Consider the following 19,948-nt stretch of genomic DNA (forward strand, 5'->3'; position numbering starts at 1 on the left):
AGTGCAACTTGTAAAATCAATTGAAACAAAGTAAATATACAATAAAACAAAGGTGATAAAATATTTAAACTTACAATCAGGTCCGGGAGCGCACTGGGAAACCCCGTTCCCTCTCTCCTCACAAACAAGTCCATCTTTGCAAGGATCATCTTCGCATTCGTAGACGTTAACATCAACACAGGTGCATCTCTGCTCACATCTGTGGGTGATTATCGAGTACCCTGCAGGAATATAACAACTTTAAACTTGTACAAAATACTTTTTTGAATTTTAAGTTAAATATTTTGGGACGTCATGACGTACCTCTTGTGACGTAGGCACCATCAGAAAGAATGCATCCACACTGTGAAGGAGGAACGCAGGAGTCTCCGTCTTTAACGAAACCGTAATCACAAGTACAACCTGAGATTGGAGGCAAGTCGCATCTGCAGGAAAGTTAAAAAGTTGAAAATATTAAATGTTTGGTTACCTCACAACTGCAATTAGTTAAACCCTTAAAAGTGAATTTTATTACAAACCTGTCAGATGCAAAGTTGTCCTGGCAGGTATCTGGACAAGCGGGGGCGCACCCGTAATAGTGGCTGTTGATTGGACAGTTCAGAGTCACGGTTGAGTTCACCGACCAATCACAATCAAGAGATTGAAATCGTTGACATTCCGAAGCATATTCGTTTAAAGCCTAAAAATTAATTAAAAAAAAATATAAAATTTCATTTACGTTTTGCAAGCGGGTATGAATAAAAATAAAATAAAAGACCAACCTCTTCGAGTACTATGACGTCACCATTACTTCCGCATACGTCAGTGACGCAATCATCGAAGTAGGTTTGGGGGTGAACATGATCGTGACATTCCCCAAAACTTTGTTCATTCAAACTTCCGCAAAATTCCGAACCTCCACTGTTGAGAAAAAAATTAAAGTTAATTAATTCTAAACTTTTATTTTTTTTACATTTATCCTCTATGTGAAAAGGTTGACTTCACAACCTAAACGTAGAGTAACATCTGTTACCCCGACCCAGTCTTGAGTTGCCTGTGGCAGTTTGGGATATTATAGATTATAATTGCCCGATAATTAAGCTGCTGATTTGGTGCTGGCTCAGCAGGAGTTTGTACCGTTTATAGCGCCTTACTCAAGGGTGCTACAGTATGAGAGCAGTGGAAATCGAACCCAGGACCTCATGTAGTAAAGCCATGTGTTCTGACCACTACACTTCCGGTCATCTGTTACATTTTAAAAATCTCCTTTTTTTCAACTTACTAAGTTTGCTGACTTGACATCGGGCAGTCATTCAACGGCGGGGGAAGTCCCATGGTGCATTCCCCTTGCTGGAACCTCATCCCATATTCGTCGCTGTCGATCACTTTACCGTTCTCGTCTGTGACGTCATCGCTCACGTCATCGTTGTAATTACCACACATACAACCCATCTGAAACGCAAGAATTATTAAAGCTAAAGTAAAAAAAAAATATTTTTTTAAATCAAATAATTGTCAATAATTTTTACCTTATTCTTATAGAAAGAAGGAACGTTCATGATCACTTTTCCCTTGTAATATTCGACGATCACTCCGCTAGATTTGATGATTAATCCCATGTTTATCCCATAAGGTTTAATGCTGAGGGTTTGGCTTTCGTATCCAATCACTTCCTCACTGTTTACCTGCAACAAAAAAAGGGTTTAAAATAAAAAAAATATTAGACGAAAACTGTCAAAAATAAAACAAAGAACATAAAAAAAAGTTGTTTGTTGTAATAAATAGTAATTTTTTACCTTGATTGTTCCATCATAATTAAACTCCACGATCGTCGGATCTGCGCCTCCAATATCAACAATCGCAGATCTTTGGACCGTTCTAGGGAAATCCCCTGTTGCTGGAAGAACCACGTGACTTATAGTGACCTTGAACCATTTGGGGTCGAGTTGAGTTAATTGTGACGTCAGAGCGAGACAATAGCGGCATTGTCCGTTGAATTGAAAGAGCGATGACGTATCGTTGTGATCGAGAGTGGAGTAGTGAGCCTCGCTCCAAACTTTGCAACTTTTAAGTTCTAAAGAATCACAAAAATGAAAATTATTTATGTAACACCAACATATTAAACATTCCTACTTTGTCATATATAACTGGACATTCTGCTGTAGTGGTCAACAAAATTGGGTTCACTACAGAAGGTTGTGTGTTCAATCCCCACTGCTCTCATGCTGTAGCGTCCCTAAGTAAGTCGCTATAAAGCTGGACATTCTGGATGTAATGTTACAACCAGCAGCATGATGTAGTGGTCAAAACACTTGACTTTACTACATGAGGTCCTTGGTTCGATTCCCAATGTTCTCATGCAGTAGCGTCCTTAAGTAAGTCACTATAAACAGTATAAACTCCTGCTGAGCCAGCACTTAATCAGCAGCATAATTAACAGGCAATTATAATTTATAATATCCCAAACTGCTAAAGTCGACTCGACACTGGGTCGGAGTAACTGATGTTAAGCTATAAGCCTAACAGCTGAACTCACCGTCAGGTCTACACCCGAGCACTCCGTTAGTATCAGGTTTGCAAACTTCTCCTTCAACACACGAGGTTTGCTCGCAGTAAAGTCGTTGGTTGAAACACTCGCAAATCTCCGTGCATCCACTTCGATAAAACGCAGAGTCAGCCTGCAATGAAAAAAAAATTAAATTAATTCACCTGTAAAATAAATTAATCAGCGCCAATATAAAATGAGGATAAAGTAACCTGATAGTAAGTTCCATTCTCATAACAACCACATTGACCGATCTCTACACAGTCCTGACCTGATAAGTAATAACCCTCCTTGCACTGGCAACCTGGAAGTTAATATTAGTTAAATAAAATTACAACTTAAACCAATTAAATACAATTAACTACAAACCTTCAACACATCTTGAAAGATTAACACAAGAGTTCGACAAATCTAGACCCACGCAGGTATTCTGACATTGATCGACACAAGGTTTGTACTCAGCGTTAGGTGGACAGGTTGGTTCTGTGGATTTATAATTTAAAGTTAAAGTTATAATACATAAAAAAAGGGCGTCAGCCAGATTCGAACCACCTACCCAAGATGCAGAGTTTTCTCCAGTCGCAGATTGAGGCTCCAGCCGCGTTACAAACTGAAGCATAATCAGCAATATTGGTCACAAGTGATTCTTGATTGCCTTTATAAGTGCACATATCAAACGTACAATCCTGCAATGTTAAAAGTTCCCGCTTTGTTAAAGTTATATTCTATACAATGACGTAACAATCACGAACAATGACGAACCTCCATGTAAGCGGTTGGGTCGATCCTGCTATGACAATCACTAAAACAACCATTCTTTTCAGTTATGATGTCACAATTACATTCTCCTGTGTCAAAGTCGGCAAGGTCACATGGTTCTTCAGGTTTTCCTTCCTTACAACTACAAAAAAATAAGTTTAAGTTATAAAGTTTAAATATACAAGAAGACATTAATGTTGGTAAAAAAAGTTGCAACTTACCCTCTACCGCCACCTTGCGTGACCCATTTATTCCCAAACTCAGCTTCGGTCAACCCCTGGAGGTCGTTGGTTTTGTCTCCGTTGAAATCTCCGCATAAACCTGGAATTAAAATAAAAATAAATTAATTTAATTTCCAACTTTTTTCAGCTGCAATTTTGAATCAAATATTTCACCTTCTACACATTCCATATACTCGCAAGGAACAAAAACGTCCAAGTTGTAAAACCCGTTGTACTTTATCTCGACGTTAAATGACGTCATAACGCGATAGGAGTTTCCTTTTGCGTAGATTCGAAGTCCAGAAATGGGTTCAGTGTAAGGAAGATTCACCCAATTATCGTTCACCTAAAGTTCAAAGAATGTTTTATAACATATTGTGTTAGTGCAATAGTTTTATATTTATTACTCAAGGGCGCTACAGCATGAGAGCAGTTGGAATCGAACCCCTGACCTCTTGTAGTAAAGTCCGACCACTACAGCAGGCTGCCAGTTAAATTATGTATAAAGAATCCATTTATTGGGTCAGTCAGATTCCACAACAAATAAAAACTTACCAAGAAAGTCGGTCCCCTCCCGATCTTAACAACTAAGCTGTCAGCAAATACCTGGGCCCGGAGGAACCAGGAGATTCCAGGAACGCCCAACTCGGAGTTCTCAACCTAAACAAAATAGTTTGTTTATTTAAACAATAAATTAAACTTTTTTTAAGAGTATTTAATTAATACAAACCAAAATTTTTACTAAATAATCCCCGAAAAAAGCTCGAACATCAGTTTATTGTGTATCATAAAAAACAACTCACCTCAACCCTAAAGTAGTCCAAATTCGGGCAAGTAACGTTGGTTAAAACGTAATTACACGTCCCCATGAAGTTGATCTTCGAACCATCGAAGGTATGGTAGTGGGGATCCCCCTTCGCTTTGCAATGATATTTCTGACGACGAGCTAGTAGGGGGTAATTCAAGGTCATTATTCCAAGGTCATATATTTAAACTTAATTTCAAGTTTTTAACACATAATGACGAAATTGTGACGTCATCACAACTTTAATTAATGCTTAACAACGTCATTGCATTATTATATGTATCCTTACGAACATAATTAGTAGTTATCCTTTTATTGACGTCATAAAACACTTAATTATCAGCACGATGACGTCATCTACGATACAATTAAAACCCTAACTACGTCATACTCACTGCATCTAAGACCGGAGTACCCACGCGGACATTCACACTGAGGTTCCCCGTTCGAATCCTCGCTGCAGATTCCTCCGTTCTGGCAATAATCGTTGTCCAAGCAAACCGATTCTGTAAAAAAAAAACAATTTTAAATTCGTATTTTAAATATATTTAAAGTGGAAAGTCGACTTCAAGACCTAATCTTAGAGTAACATCAGTTACCCCGACCCAGTATCCGATTGACCTTGGCAGTTTGGGATGTTATAGAGATTATAATTGCCCGATAATTATGCTGCTGATTAAGTGCTGGCTCAGCAGGAGTTTATACTGCTTATAGTGCCTTACTTAAGAGCGCTACAGCATAAGAGCAGTGGGGATTGAACCCACGACCTCATGTAGTAAAACCAAGTGTTATGATCACTACTCCACAACTACAAACTTAAACAGTAGCGTGTTAAACATCGATATAAAAGTCCTTTTTAACTGCTACAGAAATATGTTTAAGTTCTTATGTTAAAATGACTTACTGATCTCACAACGCTCCCCGCTCGCTCCTGGAGGACAAATACACGAGAACTCGAAACTATCTTCTAGAACACAAGTTCCACCGTTGTAGCATGGATCGTCAGCACAGCGGTTTAAACCTGGAAAGTTGCGAATAAAATTTTATTTATTGTTAGAACTTAAAAAGTGTCATTTTTTCATATCTCCTTAAGGTAATGTAATGAGTTTTATTTTTTTTTTTGAGTAAGGGTGTGCGATTGTGACTTGTTTGAGCTATCCGTGAACGCCGGGCTTAAGGGCGAATAATGTGGCTTTGATGCGGCTCGAACCCGAAACCTTTCGGTTAGTAGTCTTTGACCGGTATACCACAATGCCAAACTTGATTTTAATCTGAACCCGAACTTACTAATTTGGCAGAAGAAGGGCGACGTCCGGTGGCAAAACTTCGTTCTCCACGGTCCGGTGAGTATCATCGCTACACATTCTCGTGACGTCACTGGTTGTGTTGCGCGCCAATTGTTCCACGACAATGAAGCTCCGTCGACCCAAGTGTATTTATCCGCCACTAACTTAGCACCTAAAATATGACGTCATAATTTGTAAAAAAAATAAATTATGACGTCATTAAAGGTCATTCAAAAACAACAAAAAAATTCAAATAAAAGTTTTACCAAGTTGAATCTGTCCTCTTAAAATACTTTTATCCGGGACATTATTTTCAATATAATCGACCAGATAGTTGACAGCTTGAATGCTCTTCGGCTGCAGAAATAAACAAGTTAAACACAATGCCTTTGAGGTCACTTAAACTTAAATGACCCAACCCACCGTAGCAACTCTAGCTCCATCCTCTCTGCACTTGAGCGTGGCTTCATCAAAGTTGACGTTGTTTGTGTAAAGCTTGAAACATCGACTTCCGTCCGGGTAGTTTATATAACTTGAAGGGCATTGGACATCTGTGGAAATATAAAACATATTGTTAGGTGTTTCAATAAAAATAATTATATTTTGGGTGTTTTTAATAAAAAAAATGTAGTTTTAAAGTTTAATAATTTTGGGATTTTACCTTGCTGTGCAAAAGAATTGGAAAATCCAAAAACAAAGATAACGAAATTTAAAATATTAAACTTCATCTAAAAAAGTTATAAAAATACACTTTCCATTAAATATTAGATCACTTCAATACGCTAACTTCTACTATATTATAACTTAACTCCTGGCTTCGTCTATCTTACAAACTGCACAACTGATCTAACTTTCAACTGCATGGAAGACACCGGTTTAAATTCCAATTAACTTTTTTCTTTTTCTTTATAATTACATGTCCTAACATCCATTATACCTTGTATTTAATGCTTGTAATTAAGGTATTAGCGCTACTTAGTCATTAGATTGTTTAGAAAGCATTAATACCGAGCAATTATTTTCCGTGAACATTTAAATTTTGTTATTTTTTGAGATTATTTTATGATGGTTGTTGCACATTTTTCTTGAATTTAAATATTTTATTAACTGTTTATAAATGTTCTTGTTAATAAACAAAACAAGATAGTATAAGTATAGACAAATAACATTTTTCTTACCATCTTTTTCACCCTTAACTAACGTTACAACAAACATTACTTTAACCCATAAACTGTGTGCATAAGATGTAAAGTGATTTCAACATTTGAACTGGAAGATTTTAAAAAGTAATTTTGTTACAAATCTTGTTTTCTTATTTAATTTTTTTCGCCCCAAAAAAAATATTTTTAAAGGTTTTTCAACGTTTAATCCAGAACCGAAATGTTTATTTAAAGTATTACAAAAGCGAGTTACAATTTATAAGCAGGATGCAAGATGAAATGGCTTGCAAATAACAAGTATTTACTTAAGTTATAATTATAAAGAGTTAACTTGTTGTCATTTTTAGAAAATTTTGCGACTGCATTTTTACAATTTCTCTATCTTATTTACCAAAACTTTAGGTTATTTAAGTTCGTCAAAAATAAACGAATTTAAAACTCGCGTTTTTGTTGTTTTTCTATCGTCGTATTTTTATAATTTAACGATTTCTAAATTAACGTTATTTTATCAACATTAGCAACTTACTAAACGTGATTTATTAAATGTGTGAAATAAAATTAAAAATTGAACAAATTTTTATTTGTGAAAAATTCAACAAAAACAATTTTTTTTAACATCGGAATCAGCTTTTAATCGTTCTTTCATATTATCAGCAATCAGCTTCGCAGATCCATAAAAACCTTTGTTTATCCTCGTTGAGATCGACCTCTGTTTGCCTTTTTCTTGCTTCTCTTCTATCGAGTTCGTCTCTTCGTTCACTCCGAAGTGAACGATCCCGTTCTTGTACATTCCATGATACAACATCGAACCCAACTCCGCTTTATTGTCTTGTGACGTCACTCTTGATGTGACGTCATTGAGCATTTGTTTTAGAACCTCAGATTTCGCTGAGTGGTCGGTTAGTCTTTGCGTGAGCGAATCAGCGGCGAGCATCAACGCGTCCTCGTCCCAACGCCAACTGACGTCATCTTCCTCGTATGTGACGTCATGAAAGAGTAAATTTTCCGCTTTTAAGGTCCCGTAGTCGGGTTTTTTTAAAGTATTTTTTACATCCAACATTTCGTCGATCACCGAGGGCGGAATGTCTTTCATTCCAACTTTCAACAAGATTGACGTCATACAACGAATCTAAACACAATTGTGATGTCATTATTTCGTTAAAATATAACAATTAATACGAAATATGTCACATATGCTTACCTGTTTCAATATTCCAGTGATAAAGCCCAAAATCAGTTTTTTCTAACTTTTAACATTTACCCTTAACTTTAAATCTGAGTAATTTAAGTTTTTACATTTTTCTCGACATTAAAAGCTTAATAAAAATATAACTGAGCTGCTAAATAACTTGGAGATATTAAATTTTGCAAACAAGAAGCAAAGAAAAAACTAAAAGCACACGAAATAAAATTAAATTCTATTTATTAATTTAGAAATTAAATCACAAAAAATTAAATATTACAAATAATAATAAAAGTCACCAACCTGTTTGTAAGTAAAACTTTGCCCTTCTATCTCTGCCACACAAACATCATATTCAGGGTTATCATGGTTGCTTGTTATCACTTTAACTTTGAAACTTATCAGATCTCGAATTCGATGTTTAAAAAGATTTTGAGCTGAAACAGTGAAAAAAAATTAAATTTTGGACAAAACACTTGAGTTTACTACACGAGATCCTGAGTTTAATTTCCACTGTTTTCATGCTGTTTTGGTTTTGGGTAAGGCAGTATACCAAGCTTTTACTGAACCCAAAACTAATCAAAAGTATAATTATAAAAAAAATATTCCCAATAATATCCCAAACTGCGAAAGGCACCGCAAGACTGGGTAGGGGTAACAGTTGTTACTTTATGTTTAAGCTGTGAAGTCGACCTTTTTACATTGAGGAAAAATAAATACAAAATAAACAAATATTAACAAACCACAAGATTTGAAACTCAATCACCAAACAAGCAAAAACTTACAATGAGTTTTACAAAAGTGTTTAAAGTCATGATGCCCAACAAACTTCTTTGCACTTTCATTCATCAAATCAATGTCAGCCTTTCCTTTTAAGAACATGTACTTGTATAAACGTGATCTGATAACAACAATATTTAACAAAACATTATTTTGTGTGGACTCTCAAAACATAAATGTAAAAACAATATTAAAATAAACCAATATTAAAAAAATAAAAGTTTAAATATTTAATTTATGACTTGCAAGTAAAACCCAATACATCAAAATTAAACAACCGGCAGCATAGTGTAGTGGTAAGAACACTTCCTATACTACATAAGGTTTTGGGTTAGATCCCTACTGCTCTTATGCTGTTGCGCCCTTGAATAAGGCGCTATAAACAGTATGAGCTCCTGCTGAGCCAGCACTTAATCAGCAGTATATTTATCGGGCAATTATAATCTATTATATTCCAAACTGCCACAGGCAACTCGAGACTGGGTCAGAGTAACTAATGTTACTCTTTGTTTAAGTCGCACATTCGACTTTCCCACATTGAGGATAAAGATATATAAAAAAATTAAAAAAAGTTGATCACTTACTTGCATTGGTATCTTGCGCTAAAAGTTTTACGAACTGGAGACCACGCCAGCACTCTTATATCAAGAGGTAAAGCTTCGTTTAATAATTTAACATAAGGGATCTCACCTTGGTCCTTGCTCGTGTCTGAGATTGATCTGTTTATAAAAAATATTAAAAATATGTTAAAAATCCAGGGTTATTGTGTAGAAAAAATGATCTTTATATTTATTTATCCTCGATGTGGGAAGGTCGACTTCACGACCTAAACATAAAGTAAAATCAGTTACCCCAATCCAGTTTTAAGTTGACTTTGGCAGTTTGGGATATTATTGATTACAATTGCCCGATACCTAAGCTGCTGATTAATTTTTGGCTTAGCAGAAGTATATGCTGTTTATAGCACCTTCATTATGAAGGCTAAAGCATGTAAGGGGGCTTATGAGGGCTAAAAGCATATGATTTTCTGTAAGTGTTTCACCCCATACTTGCTGCAATAAATAACAATCTAAAAACTTACAACTGATTTTCATAATCTACATCTTCATCTTCATTCCAAACTCCATACCTTGAAAAAAGTTAAAACAAATTATAAAACACAACAAGTGAACACCTCTAAATAAACAATATTTACTATTAATTTATACATAACACCAACTCACCCATCCTTAACTTTACTCCTCACAACAGCGTTGATAACCTGTCCAACTCCACTAACGTGTTGGTCGGTCCGTCCAGCTCGATCCAGGTTGCATTTAGGTCCCGGGATGATTTGTTGACGCAACAAAGCTTCGAGAAAAACTCTTTCCACTGAGTTCGTGCCTTGGGTGCCTAGGTATAAAACAGTTAGGGTTAAAAAAAAGTCTTGCTTGAAATTCTACAAAAAATTTTTAATTTAAATAAGGTGCTATAAACGGTATAAACTCCTGCTGAGCCAGCACTTAATCAGCAGTATAACTATCAGGCAATTATAATTAATAATATCTCAAACTACCACAGGCAACTTGAGACTGGGTCGGGTCAACCTTCTTATTTTATTGCTTTAAAAAAAAACAACCAAATAATTACTACATTAAAATCTACAAATTTAATTCAAATATAATAAAAATTGTTACTTTGAAACGAGGCACTTGAATGTTTCCACTCAAAATTCTGGTATTCCCAGCCTACATACAAAACTTTAAAAGCAACTTTCCTCAACAATGTTCGCTCGGTTATTATCTCGTCTGTGCTGGGGTGGTCAACTCGAATCTGGAAACATAAATAAAAGTTTTATAAACAAAGTTAGAGAAGTGATGATGGTGATTTGTAAGTTTGAAGACAGAGAGTAAATGAATAGGGTTAAAAAAGTTAATGGAAAGTAGATAGGAGCCAAAAAGTAGATAGGAGTCTTTAGGTTATAACATTGTTTTAATAATCAATTTATTATATTAGAAGAAAGTAATATAATGTGATGTAAATAAAAAAAGCATGATGTGAATGCTTTTTTATTTTTATATTCTATTAAAGGAGATAGATTTTTGATATTTTTATCACGTGTGCAGTTGTAGCGGGTTAGAACTATCCGCGAATGCCACAAATATTGTGGCAATGGGGGGCCTTGAACCCAAAACCTTTGGGCTCATAGTCTAATGCCATGACATGAACACTACCCCCACAGAAGGGTAAACCTGCAATCCCTACACACATTTTAAATTTCTATTAGATACTGTATAAAATTATCCTTCCAATTGTGGTGCTTACTAACTTGATTGAGGTAAAGTTGAAGTGCAATTTTATAAATACCACAAACAGATTTATTTTTTTTTAACATAAAGAGCAAAATTTTACAAAGTTTTAATAAGATCAAACGCTTCTTTAGTTTGTACCTTTAAACTTTCCTGTTAGCTTTAACAGCTCCATTTAACAAAAGGTTAAGAGTTGTTATTGCTGGACAAGTGAAAAGAGCTCCTTCTAGTGGTTGGATGTCTCTTTTTACTTACAGAATGAAAGAGGTTAGGGGGTTAGGGTAAAGATGGGACAGATAGAGGTAAAGGGTATGGAGAATGGTAAAAGGGAACTAGATATAAGTATGTAGGGTTACGAAGTGGTAAACAAGGGGTTAAGAATTAGGGTGAAAGTGCATAAGTGTTGTTGGTTTAAAAAACAGTGAAGTTGACTAAAGAGTAAAACTTCTCTACTATAACATAAAACATTATGACCACGCTCAGTAATAATAAAAACATTAAAGTCCTACCTTATCTCTTCCATCAAACTGTGTTGGGTCATAGATTGAATGATAACTATCCACCACTCTTTGCAAGCGAACTACTCTAAACAAAATTGTTCAAGAAATGATATTAAGGCAATGTTTATATAATAACTAGAGTACAACACAGCATGGTAATACAACTGAAATAGAGTTAAGGATTTAATCATTTAATTTATTTATTTAAACTATTATCTACGACAATTTAATATATCCATTTTACCACAATTTTAAACGAATCCAACATTTTAAAATAATGTTAATTTTATTATTTCAAACCGACCTGTAAGCTAGATTATCTTTAGATTGGTTTCTCAGATAATTCAAATCATAATTCACTTTTCTTCCACGAAAGAAATTCTCATTAATTAACCTACAACAAGAAGTTGAAAAACTCCTTCTTAACACCAACAACGTGTTTATATTTCTCATTATATTTACCCTAGCATATCTGTAACAAGAATATATTATTAACTACTATAAGGTTAATAAAAGCATAAATTTTAAAGTTAAGGTTAACACAAGTAAGAAGTAATAACTGATATAAGTAAAACAATTTAATTAACTTTCAGTCATCTTTAAATAAAGTCAAAAAAAAAAGAATTCGTTTAAATGTGTTAAAAACAGATTCAAATATTTTTTAACTCTTGCCTTGATTATTTAAACTTTAAAAAAAATCACAAAAAGATTTAAACAACAAATAAACACGATTCCATATAAACTGCATAACAAAAACATTTAGGACCTAAAACACTTTGCATAAAACATCAAATTCTTGAAATACAAAATATTGTAAATTGATTTTAGCTTTATGCAAAATAATTATTTGTTTTAAATTGAAGAAATTTTGAAGAAAAAGTTGTGTAAAATATGTGAAAACATTGGCATAACTGTTTATCATATAGGTATATATAGAACATTTTAACATAATATTTCTACAAATATAAATTCTTAAAATTTTAGTACACTAAAGTTAAGCAAAATAATCTAAGCATAATAATGTAAACTTATTTGTTATAAATTAGTAAATTCAACACAATAATAAGTTTTATTATTTTCTGGCAGTTTCATAATTTTCTTTAAACCAATCACAGGTCTCCTTTAAAGCAACATCAATCGGCGTGAACTTAAAGCCAGGAAGATATTTTCGTAATTTTGAGTTGTCCGCCGTTTTCTTGTGTTGGCCGTCAGATTTGCTTGTATCAAATATTAATCCATTCTGTTAATTTGTGCAATGTTAAACTATTATATTAAATATTTAGAACTTAAATATTTATTGTTAATATAACATTCATGTAATTAAATATTACCTTAGAATATAAAATATATATATGCAAAAAAACAAGTTTTTTAAGACAATTTTTTGGTAATTTTACATTTAAATAAGCTTTTAACCCAATACCATTTTAACATGAGTATTAAAACATAAATTTTTATCTTACAACTCCTAATCGCATCGTTCTATGAAAAAATTACGAAAATCCCATTTTACACTTTTAAATAAGCAAATTTTTAAAATAAACAGGATTAAAATTAAATGCAATCAAGCCACCTTAAAATCCATAGCTTTGGCCACTTTTTCTGCAGCATCTTTGATCGAAATTTCATCTTTTTCCCCCACTGAAAGTATAATTGGTTCATTTTCTTTATATTCCCTTAACGTCCATATTATTAACCTCGCCAGATCTCGGGAGTAAATAAATTGTCGTAAAGGTTTTCCTGTTCCCCAAACTGTTAGAGGTTCACCTTCATAATATAAATATTTTAGCATTGTAGTGATGCTAATACAGAAACAACATTTATTTGTTGTATTTAATCAACTATCAGAGTAACAATACAGTTAATAAAAATAAACAAAAAAAAAATCAAACAGACTTTGCAACATTTATTAATTACAAAACTTAATATTAAATATTATCACCTAATAAAATTAAAAACACAAAATAATAATTTTTTGTTTAAACAAAAAAGAACAAATTTTTACCTTGTTTCTGTGCGTTATAAATCTTGTGAATCAACCCCGGTAAAACGTGGCCTTCCTTAACATTGAAGTTATCATGAGGTCCAAACACATTGGTTGGGATAACCGAGGTATAAAACCTTCCATGTTCAGTGTTGTATCCTTTGTTCATTATATCAATCAATCTCTTCGCATAACTGGGGGATGTTAAAAAACTTTTATCAAAAAACAATTTGGAAAAAATATTCACACTAATTAAATATAACAAGTAATAATACACAAAACCACAGGTTAAAATAGGAGTACAAATATATAAAATAAATAAAATCTATAATTGGTTTAGTGACCATGTTATAACATAATATAAAATCTTTATGTAAACATTAATATTTATGGCATGTTTTAAATCATTTAATTGATTTTGTCATTTTTTCCTGTTGCATATAAATGTAATATTTATTGTATATCTTTTGATGACTTTTATTAATGTGCAAAAAATCTAAAAAAATTAACAAATCTGATACTTGCCTGTAGCCATAGTTGGAATCATGAGGAGGCCCTTTATGGATCATTGTCTCATTGATTGGATATGTTGTTTTATCAGGAAATATGCAAGTTGATAAACAGGATACAACATGTTGAACGTTGTGTTCGTGAGCTGTTTGTAAAATATGGTCGTTCATCAAAAGGTTCTTACGTAAGTATTCCAAGTTGGCCTGAAATATAAAGATTTAGAATTTTTGTAAAAGTAAAATAATATGTTTAAAAAAATGAGTTAATATTGTATTAGAACAATATACAATCGGTGTATTTTTGATTTAAAACATAATAAAAGATGCAGGCCCAACAATACAAATTTTGTATAATCAATTATTATAATAAGTTAATGCCATCTGGCAAACTACTTAAAAAACATAGGAAACAAAAACAGTGGCTCTAACACATTTAAAAACATTGTCACATTATAATAAGTGATAAGAATTTGTTTAAATCAACATTTTAGTTTATTCTCCCATAAAATTTGTAGAAACTAAAATTTATTTAAAAAATATAATGTTCAGCATAATCATAAATGTATTTCATCATTCTACTTTAAAAGATTTTAACTTACATTCAAGTTTCCGAACAATCCACCAACTTTTGCAGCAAGGTGAATGACGTGAGTGGGTTTATGTTTAGCAAACAACTTTCTTGTGCTTTCCCGGTCACATAGGTCACCATCCTTGCTTGACGCAAACACCCAGGTCTCATCTTTGTCACAAGCCCCGCTTTCGACAATATATTGGATTCCTTTTCCAACTAAACCAGTTCCACCAGTCACTAAGATTGTTTGGGCAACCATTTCTCAGTTTTTATTCTAAAAATTTAAACTTTTAGTTTTAATGGTGAGTTTTATATAATTTAAGATTACCTAATATAGATTTGCTATGTTAAACTTCATATTTGCACATATTCGTACAGTTTTATAAACTGACAAGCAACCTGACAGGGTCAGAAACTGACAAACAAATCAATAAATGCCAAAATATTTTCTAACATAAACATTTGCTTAACAATTTAAATTCTTTATTTTTATAAAAGTTGCCAGTTTAAATAACAATTACCTTTTGCACAATTTAGCAATTTCTGTTTCTTTCAGAAAATTTCTTTCTTAAAAATCCAAATAAATTGTTGTTTGTAAATTTCTGATGACACTTGATACGCATGACAAATTTTGTCAACATCACCACGTGTGCGTGTTTTATATTATATCTATGTCGCAATTTTAATATAATTAACGCCCTTTCAATTAATATTAATAAAAAAAAAAAAAAAAAAAGTTTTGCAAAATTAAAATAATTTTTATTATCATAATACACAGTTGTAACAATAATTTATAATTCAACCATGAGCAAAATACATAAAAAAACACAAAATAATTTGATGCAAATTAGAATTACCTAAATTTGAATAAAGTCAATCAATAACAACATTGTTGTTACTTCAAAAACCTTTAAACACGAAACTTAATAAACCCCAGGTAGTAACCTATAAGGGACTTTTTTAATATATTCGTTCCAATACGCCCCATATTTGGTTGAACATCTATGCTCGTCCCTGTACAATCTATGGACTAACAATATTACCATGTAGATTATATAGAAGTATGGTAGAATGTGTTCGCCTCCACAACATAAGCAATAAGCCAACGACTGTAAAACAAATATAAGTTCAAAATATTCAATAAACTAACACAATTGCCTTTATATTAAAGTGTTAACGACCTAAACATAGAGTTACATCAGTTACTTAGACCCAGTCTCGAATTGCCTTCGACAGTTTGGGATATTATAGATTATAATTGCCTGATAATTATGCTACTGATTAAGTGCTGGCTCAGCAGGAGTTCATATCATTTATAGCGCCTTACCCAAGGGTGCTACAGAATGAGAGCAGTAAGAATCGAACCCATAACCTCATGTGGTAAAGCCAAATGTTTTGACCCCTACACCACGCTGCTGATTTGTTAAAAACCCTTTTATAAACTCATCTTACCCCAAGCAGGTCCCCAGTGTAGTTCATGTGTCTTGCTATCCCCCACCATCCTGACGTTAACAATGTACTCTTATGACGTAATCCATCAGCTGATTGAAACTCACACGTTACGTATGTCGGCTTCTTTCCTGTGACATCATCAAAACGTTACGTCATAATTAATTTTTTTAAAATGACATAACAAATGCCTTAAACACTTAAATAAATTTGTAAAACTCAATGGTAGACACTTACCCCAAATAAGATCGTTTTTGTTGGTCCTAAACCGATCTTTCTGCAAGTTAGTGGACCGGAAAATGTAATAACCAATCAAACCCATGGATAAAATGGCGGCAAATTTAAAAGTTCCTAGCTCCACAGGATTGTAGGCGAGATAGTATCCCTGCAGATAGGTAATTCAACGTTACATTGTAAATAAACAACTCTTTTGTTGCCTATTTAAGAATTGAAATGTTAGACACGGTTAAAGTGTTCAGTTTAAGGACTACCAACAGTAAACCAAATATCCATTTTCTCAAGGGTAACTTAACAAACCTGCAAAGTATAAGTAAAAGGCAACCAAACTAAATCCCCCCATGCTAAGTAGAACCCAAAATGATCATGACAAATATCGATCGTTTTGAGATACCAGGCCTCGTTCCAGAAAAAGTCGGTGACGTAGATAGCCTGGACAAGATTCAGTAAGATCATTGAGTCGCTCACGTGACCAAAAGTTTCATATTGATGGGAAGCGAAAGACAAGTTAATCAAAGTCCAACAAACGATGCCTTTAAATAAGTTGTTTAAATGTAAATAAGAACTTATATAACTTTACAAAGTTTTTTTAGTTTTTAATATGACTCACTTTTACCTAAAACAGACTTTATTTGCTAATTAAATAAAGGTAAGCGCGTATACATTTTAAATAACAAAGTAAAAAATAACTAAAAGTATTTTATCTTATAAAAACTTATATTATATAGTTTTATGCACTTAAATAGGCTTAAGCCGTTAACAGTTAAAAATACACCGCCATAATATGCTTTGTATAAAGTACGTACAATAAAATATTTTATTCCATAATAAAACCCCAATTATGACGTCATACCTGGTCTACCGTTAAAAAACAATTTAAAGTCGAAAAGTTGCCCCAGGCGGGGATTGAACTCGACACCCATCAGAAAATCGTAGAAAATGTTTCCACTGAGTTTGCAGTCACTTGAATCGGTCGGGAAAAATTTACCTGGAAAAAATAAATTTACCTTTTTATGTTATAGACTTATACCTTTTTATGTTATAGACTTACTAACAATTATATTAAGAATTATAAGTTTTTTTGTACCACCTATTAGTTAATGGGTTTTTATATTTTATTGGGAAAAGAGTGTTAAGTTGTAAAGTGTTTAAACTATCTGAAAACACCGGGCTTAAGGGTGAATAGTGTCGCTTTAGTGCGGTTCAAACACAAAACCCATTAGCTTGTAATCCGATACCATAAGCGGTATAACATACTACGAATAATTTTTCGAATAAGTAACAAATAAAATGATTATTTTAATTACAAATCTTACCTTTTACAAACGCGAACAGCGCTAGAGAGTAGCCGCAGATATTCGCTAGAACGAGAAAAGATCCAAGGTTGTCGAAAATAATGGAAGGTGAAAATAATTTGAAGTAAAAAATATTCGCAAACCAAAACAAATGACAAACCACCCAAGCCTGTAAAATAAATATAATATTATTTACGATGAAAACTTACCCCCTTTACAAAATAGCAAAAAACTAACTAAATCGTTTAATTGTCGGTCCTATAACAAGATTTTCAATGGGGTATAAATATGTTAAATAGGCAATTTTAACAATATTACAAAGTCAATAACATACTTAACATTCTCCTTCTTAACAAGTTGACTAACAAGAGGTCCTTGAAACTTAAACCAGCATTTTAAATGTTTTAGAAATATAAAACTGGGTTTGGGCAACAAAACTGACTTTACAGACCCTTAATAACATGTTAACCTGTTTAAATAAAATCATAAATACCTGCAAACCGTTGATGTTATATTCATTAACCTTCCCAGCTGGAGTGATCGCCCCTTTACAAATCCCCCCAACATAGGAGGGTAAAATAAAGTGAAGGAGGTCAGGAATAATCGCAAGTATCACCTACAATATAATGTCAAGTTATTAGGATGTAATACTTACAACATATAACATCTGCTAAGCGCTGGGACATTTACTTATTTGCAAAACACACCAGAGCAAACATTTAAATTGTGCAACAAGTAGTGCCACTTTAAAAACAAATAAACATTTCCCAATCTATATGACGTCACAAAGTCAACAAACCAACGTTAACACTTTAACGAGGTTTACATTAGACCACGACCGACCGATGTTGGAACGATTCGTCGAAAAGCTGTTGTTTATTGCAGCTGTAGGTTTTACATCAGCGAATAATTAACAAAATTTCCGAAAATTTATTTTTGTGATTATTTATAACCGAGCTCGACAACGCGTTGCGTATTATGACGTCATATAACATACAAGTACCAAGTACATTGTGACCACATACTTGACACATTATTGGTTTTATTATGACGTAACAACGATTTACCTGCAAAGCCAACCAACCAAAATACAAGTAAATCGAATTTGTTGAAACTTTTGGAATAAGTTGAAAAATGTCGCTTATTTTTGGCGGGAAATTTCGCTTTATGACGTCAAGTGTCGTTGTGATCGAACAATTATGTGAAGCACACGTATGGTAGAAAAACAAAGGCAGTATTGGACAAACTGTTAATATAAAAAGGCATCCCATAACGGTTTTAAAATCCGTTGTCCTAGAAACAGAAAAAATTATTTTATTTTAAACAAAACACAATAATGTATAAAGTTATAACTATGTTAAACATGAATAAATTTACAACTTTTTAATATAAATTACAGTTGTATCAGTTTTCTGTGTTTTAAATCATATTTTAAACAACTTACCAAGCTCTGCCCCATTGTACTTTAACATTTCCATTACTAGTAACATGCTTTCCATTTGACACCTTACGTCCGTTGCTAGCTTTTCCTGTATTTCTACCATTAATACTTCTACTACGTAAATCCATACTAAACTTAACTAAACGGAAAACTTAATGTCAGTTACTTAGGCTGCCATTTAAAATTAGAAGTCTCGTAGCCGATAGCACTTTACAGATCGTATCCACGTTTAAGCGCAAGTTTATTTCCACAAGTTTAAAATTACAGCCTTCAACTAAACTCTTAAGAAATGTAAAGGTTTTTAAATTGGAATTTTCTTGAGGAATTGCCATTTTTAGATTTAAAAACTTTCTACTAGAATTGTTAACCAATTTATTACCAGCTAACTAACCACCATTAATATTTATGACTTTACAAAATAATTCTATGACGTCATATACATAAGCTTATTACGATCGAATTTAAAAAATAAACAAAGTTGAGTGGACCCAACTGGCAGACTGGTCCTACTTTTTTTAAACTGGTTTAGCCTAATTATTGATCAATAAATATGGCGTGATTTTTGTTTAATGACGCATGGCGGTACAATATCAAATTGCTGACTAGCTCAAATTAAATAAACGACAAGTTTTTAACTAAGCTGATAGACTAACTTTTTATGCATATGGCGCACATTTGGCGGATATGGCAAAGTGTTTAAATTTAATTTGTAATATTTGCTTAAATTTGCACACTTTAAAGTCTAGCCAGTTGTAACAAGATATGAGGCCAACACAGACCAGGTCAAAGTTTAAAGCTTTGTTAAAATATTCCAAACCACATACAAAACCCCTGCTAAATAAAACATGACCAAAACTAACTAAAAAGCTTGATTTTAATAATTAATAAGATTCAAAATTACTGAATATTATGCTAACATAGTTTATTGATAAAATACACAAACTGATGTACAATTT

At 33.0% G+C, this 19,948-nt stretch overlaps 4 protein-coding genes across 4 annotated transcripts in view; all 4 read right to left on the minus strand.

The window, feature by feature from the left end:
* The window catches only part of LOC145752431 (uncharacterized), a 47,930-nt gene extending 41,403 nt beyond the window's left edge, over window positions 1–6,527 (minus strand). The window contains exons 1-22 of the mRNA XM_082568718.1: window positions 6,512–6,527; window positions 6,019–6,146; window positions 5,862–5,952; window positions 5,597–5,767; window positions 5,214–5,330; window positions 4,705–4,815; window positions 4,308–4,450; window positions 4,060–4,164; window positions 3,679–3,850; window positions 3,505–3,604; window positions 3,287–3,425; window positions 3,081–3,210; window positions 2,894–3,007; window positions 2,737–2,828; window positions 2,516–2,657; window positions 1,776–2,053; window positions 1,509–1,664; window positions 1,262–1,431; window positions 762–900; window positions 519–679; window positions 304–425; window positions 75–221 (exon numbers count right to left, since the gene is read on the minus strand). Coding sequence (XP_082424844.1) covers window positions 75–221; window positions 304–425; window positions 519–679; window positions 762–900; window positions 1,262–1,431; window positions 1,509–1,664; window positions 1,776–2,053; window positions 2,516–2,657; window positions 2,737–2,828; window positions 2,894–3,007; window positions 3,081–3,210; window positions 3,287–3,425; window positions 3,505–3,604; window positions 3,679–3,850; window positions 4,060–4,164; window positions 4,308–4,450; window positions 4,705–4,815; window positions 5,214–5,330; window positions 5,597–5,767; window positions 5,862–5,952; window positions 6,019–6,146; window positions 6,512–6,527 — 2,944 coding nt within the window. The remainder of the gene's footprint in view (window positions 1–74; window positions 222–303; window positions 426–518; window positions 680–761; window positions 901–1,261; window positions 1,432–1,508; window positions 1,665–1,775; window positions 2,054–2,515; window positions 2,658–2,736; window positions 2,829–2,893; window positions 3,008–3,080; window positions 3,211–3,286; window positions 3,426–3,504; window positions 3,605–3,678; window positions 3,851–4,059; window positions 4,165–4,307; window positions 4,451–4,704; window positions 4,816–5,213; window positions 5,331–5,596; window positions 5,768–5,861; window positions 5,953–6,018; window positions 6,147–6,511) is intronic.
* A 570-nt stretch (window positions 6,528–7,097) lies between these two features.
* On the minus strand, window positions 7,098–11,974 carry LOC145752768 (putative tRNA pseudouridine synthase tag-124). The gene is made up of 9 exons (XM_082569101.1): window positions 11,811–11,974; window positions 11,516–11,591; window positions 10,395–10,530; window positions 9,942–10,110; window positions 9,800–9,847; window positions 9,303–9,437; window positions 8,724–8,839; window positions 8,242–8,375; window positions 7,098–7,884 (listed from the first exon to the last, which is right to left on the minus strand). The coding sequence occupies exons 1-9, from the start codon at window positions 11,957–11,959 to the stop codon at window positions 7,348–7,350; spliced, it is 1,500 nt and encodes a 499-aa protein (XP_082425227.1). The 5' UTR covers window positions 11,960–11,974; the 3' UTR covers window positions 7,098–7,347.
* A 264-nt stretch (window positions 11,975–12,238) lies between these two features.
* On the minus strand, window positions 12,239–15,192 carry LOC145751986 (GDP-L-fucose synthase-like). Its single transcript, XM_082568164.1, has 6 exons — window positions 15,092–15,192; window positions 14,599–14,844; window positions 14,016–14,203; window positions 13,512–13,684; window positions 13,080–13,273; window positions 12,239–12,746 (listed from the first exon to the last, which is right to left on the minus strand). The coding sequence occupies exons 2-6, from the start codon at window positions 14,827–14,829 to the stop codon at window positions 12,579–12,581; spliced, it is 954 nt and encodes a 317-aa protein (XP_082424290.1). The 5' UTR covers window positions 14,830–14,844; window positions 15,092–15,192; the 3' UTR covers window positions 12,239–12,578.
* A 185-nt stretch (window positions 15,193–15,377) lies between these two features.
* Window positions 15,378–19,534, minus strand: LOC145751805 (7-dehydrocholesterol reductase-like). The gene is made up of 9 exons (XM_082567909.1): window positions 18,996–19,534; window positions 18,619–18,844; window positions 18,045–18,167; window positions 17,573–17,720; window positions 17,110–17,244; window positions 16,557–16,789; window positions 16,257–16,404; window positions 16,023–16,150; window positions 15,378–15,679 (listed from the first exon to the last, which is right to left on the minus strand). Exons 1-9 carry the CDS (start codon window positions 19,118–19,120, stop codon window positions 15,494–15,496), a joined length of 1,452 nt encoding a protein of 483 aa, XP_082424035.1. The 5' UTR covers window positions 19,121–19,534; the 3' UTR covers window positions 15,378–15,493.
* Between the last annotated feature and the right edge of the window lie 414 nt (window positions 19,535–19,948).

The sequence above is a fragment of the Corella eumyota genome, chromosome 5 (genome assembly GCF_963082875.1).
Source record: "Corella eumyota chromosome 5, kaCorEumy4.1, whole genome shotgun sequence".
Classification (NCBI taxonomy): Eukaryota; Metazoa; Chordata; class Ascidiacea; order Phlebobranchia; family Corellidae; genus Corella; species Corella eumyota.

Coding starts and splice junctions, on each gene's coding strand:
- LOC145752768 (XM_082569101.1), bottom strand. CDS start 11,959: ATGAGAAATATAAACACGTTGTTGGTGTTAAGAAGGAGTTTTTCAACT. Junction 10,111..10,394: donor TTCAAGTGCCTCGTTTCAAA/GTAACAATTTTT, acceptor TTTTATACCTAG/GCACCCAAGGCACGAACTCA. Junction 7,885..8,241: donor AAAGTTTTACTTACAAACAG/GTTGGTGACTTT, acceptor AATTGTGTTTAG/ATTCGTTGTATGACGTCAAT.
- LOC145751986 (XM_082568164.1), bottom strand. CDS start 14,829: ATGGTTGCCCAAACAATCTTAGTGACTGGTGGAACTGGTTTAGTTGGA. Junction 14,204..14,598: donor GATTGTTCGGAAACTTGAAT/GTAAGTTAAAAT, acceptor TTTATATTTCAG/GCCAACTTGGAATACTTACG. Junction 12,747..13,079: donor CCAAAGCTATGGATTTTAAG/GTGGCTTGATTG, acceptor ACAAATTAACAG/AATGGATTAATATTTGATAC.
- LOC145751805 (XM_082567909.1), bottom strand. CDS start 19,120: ATGGATTTACGTAGTAGAAGTATTAATGGTAGAAATACAGGAAAAGCT. Junction 17,245..17,572: donor GCTGTTCGCGTTTGTAAAAG/GTAAGATTTGTA, acceptor TATTTTTTCCAG/GTAAATTTTTCCCGACCGAT. Junction 15,680..16,022: donor ACACTGGGGACCTGCTTGGG/GTAAGATGAGTT, acceptor TTTGTTTTACAG/TCGTTGGCTTATTGCTTATG.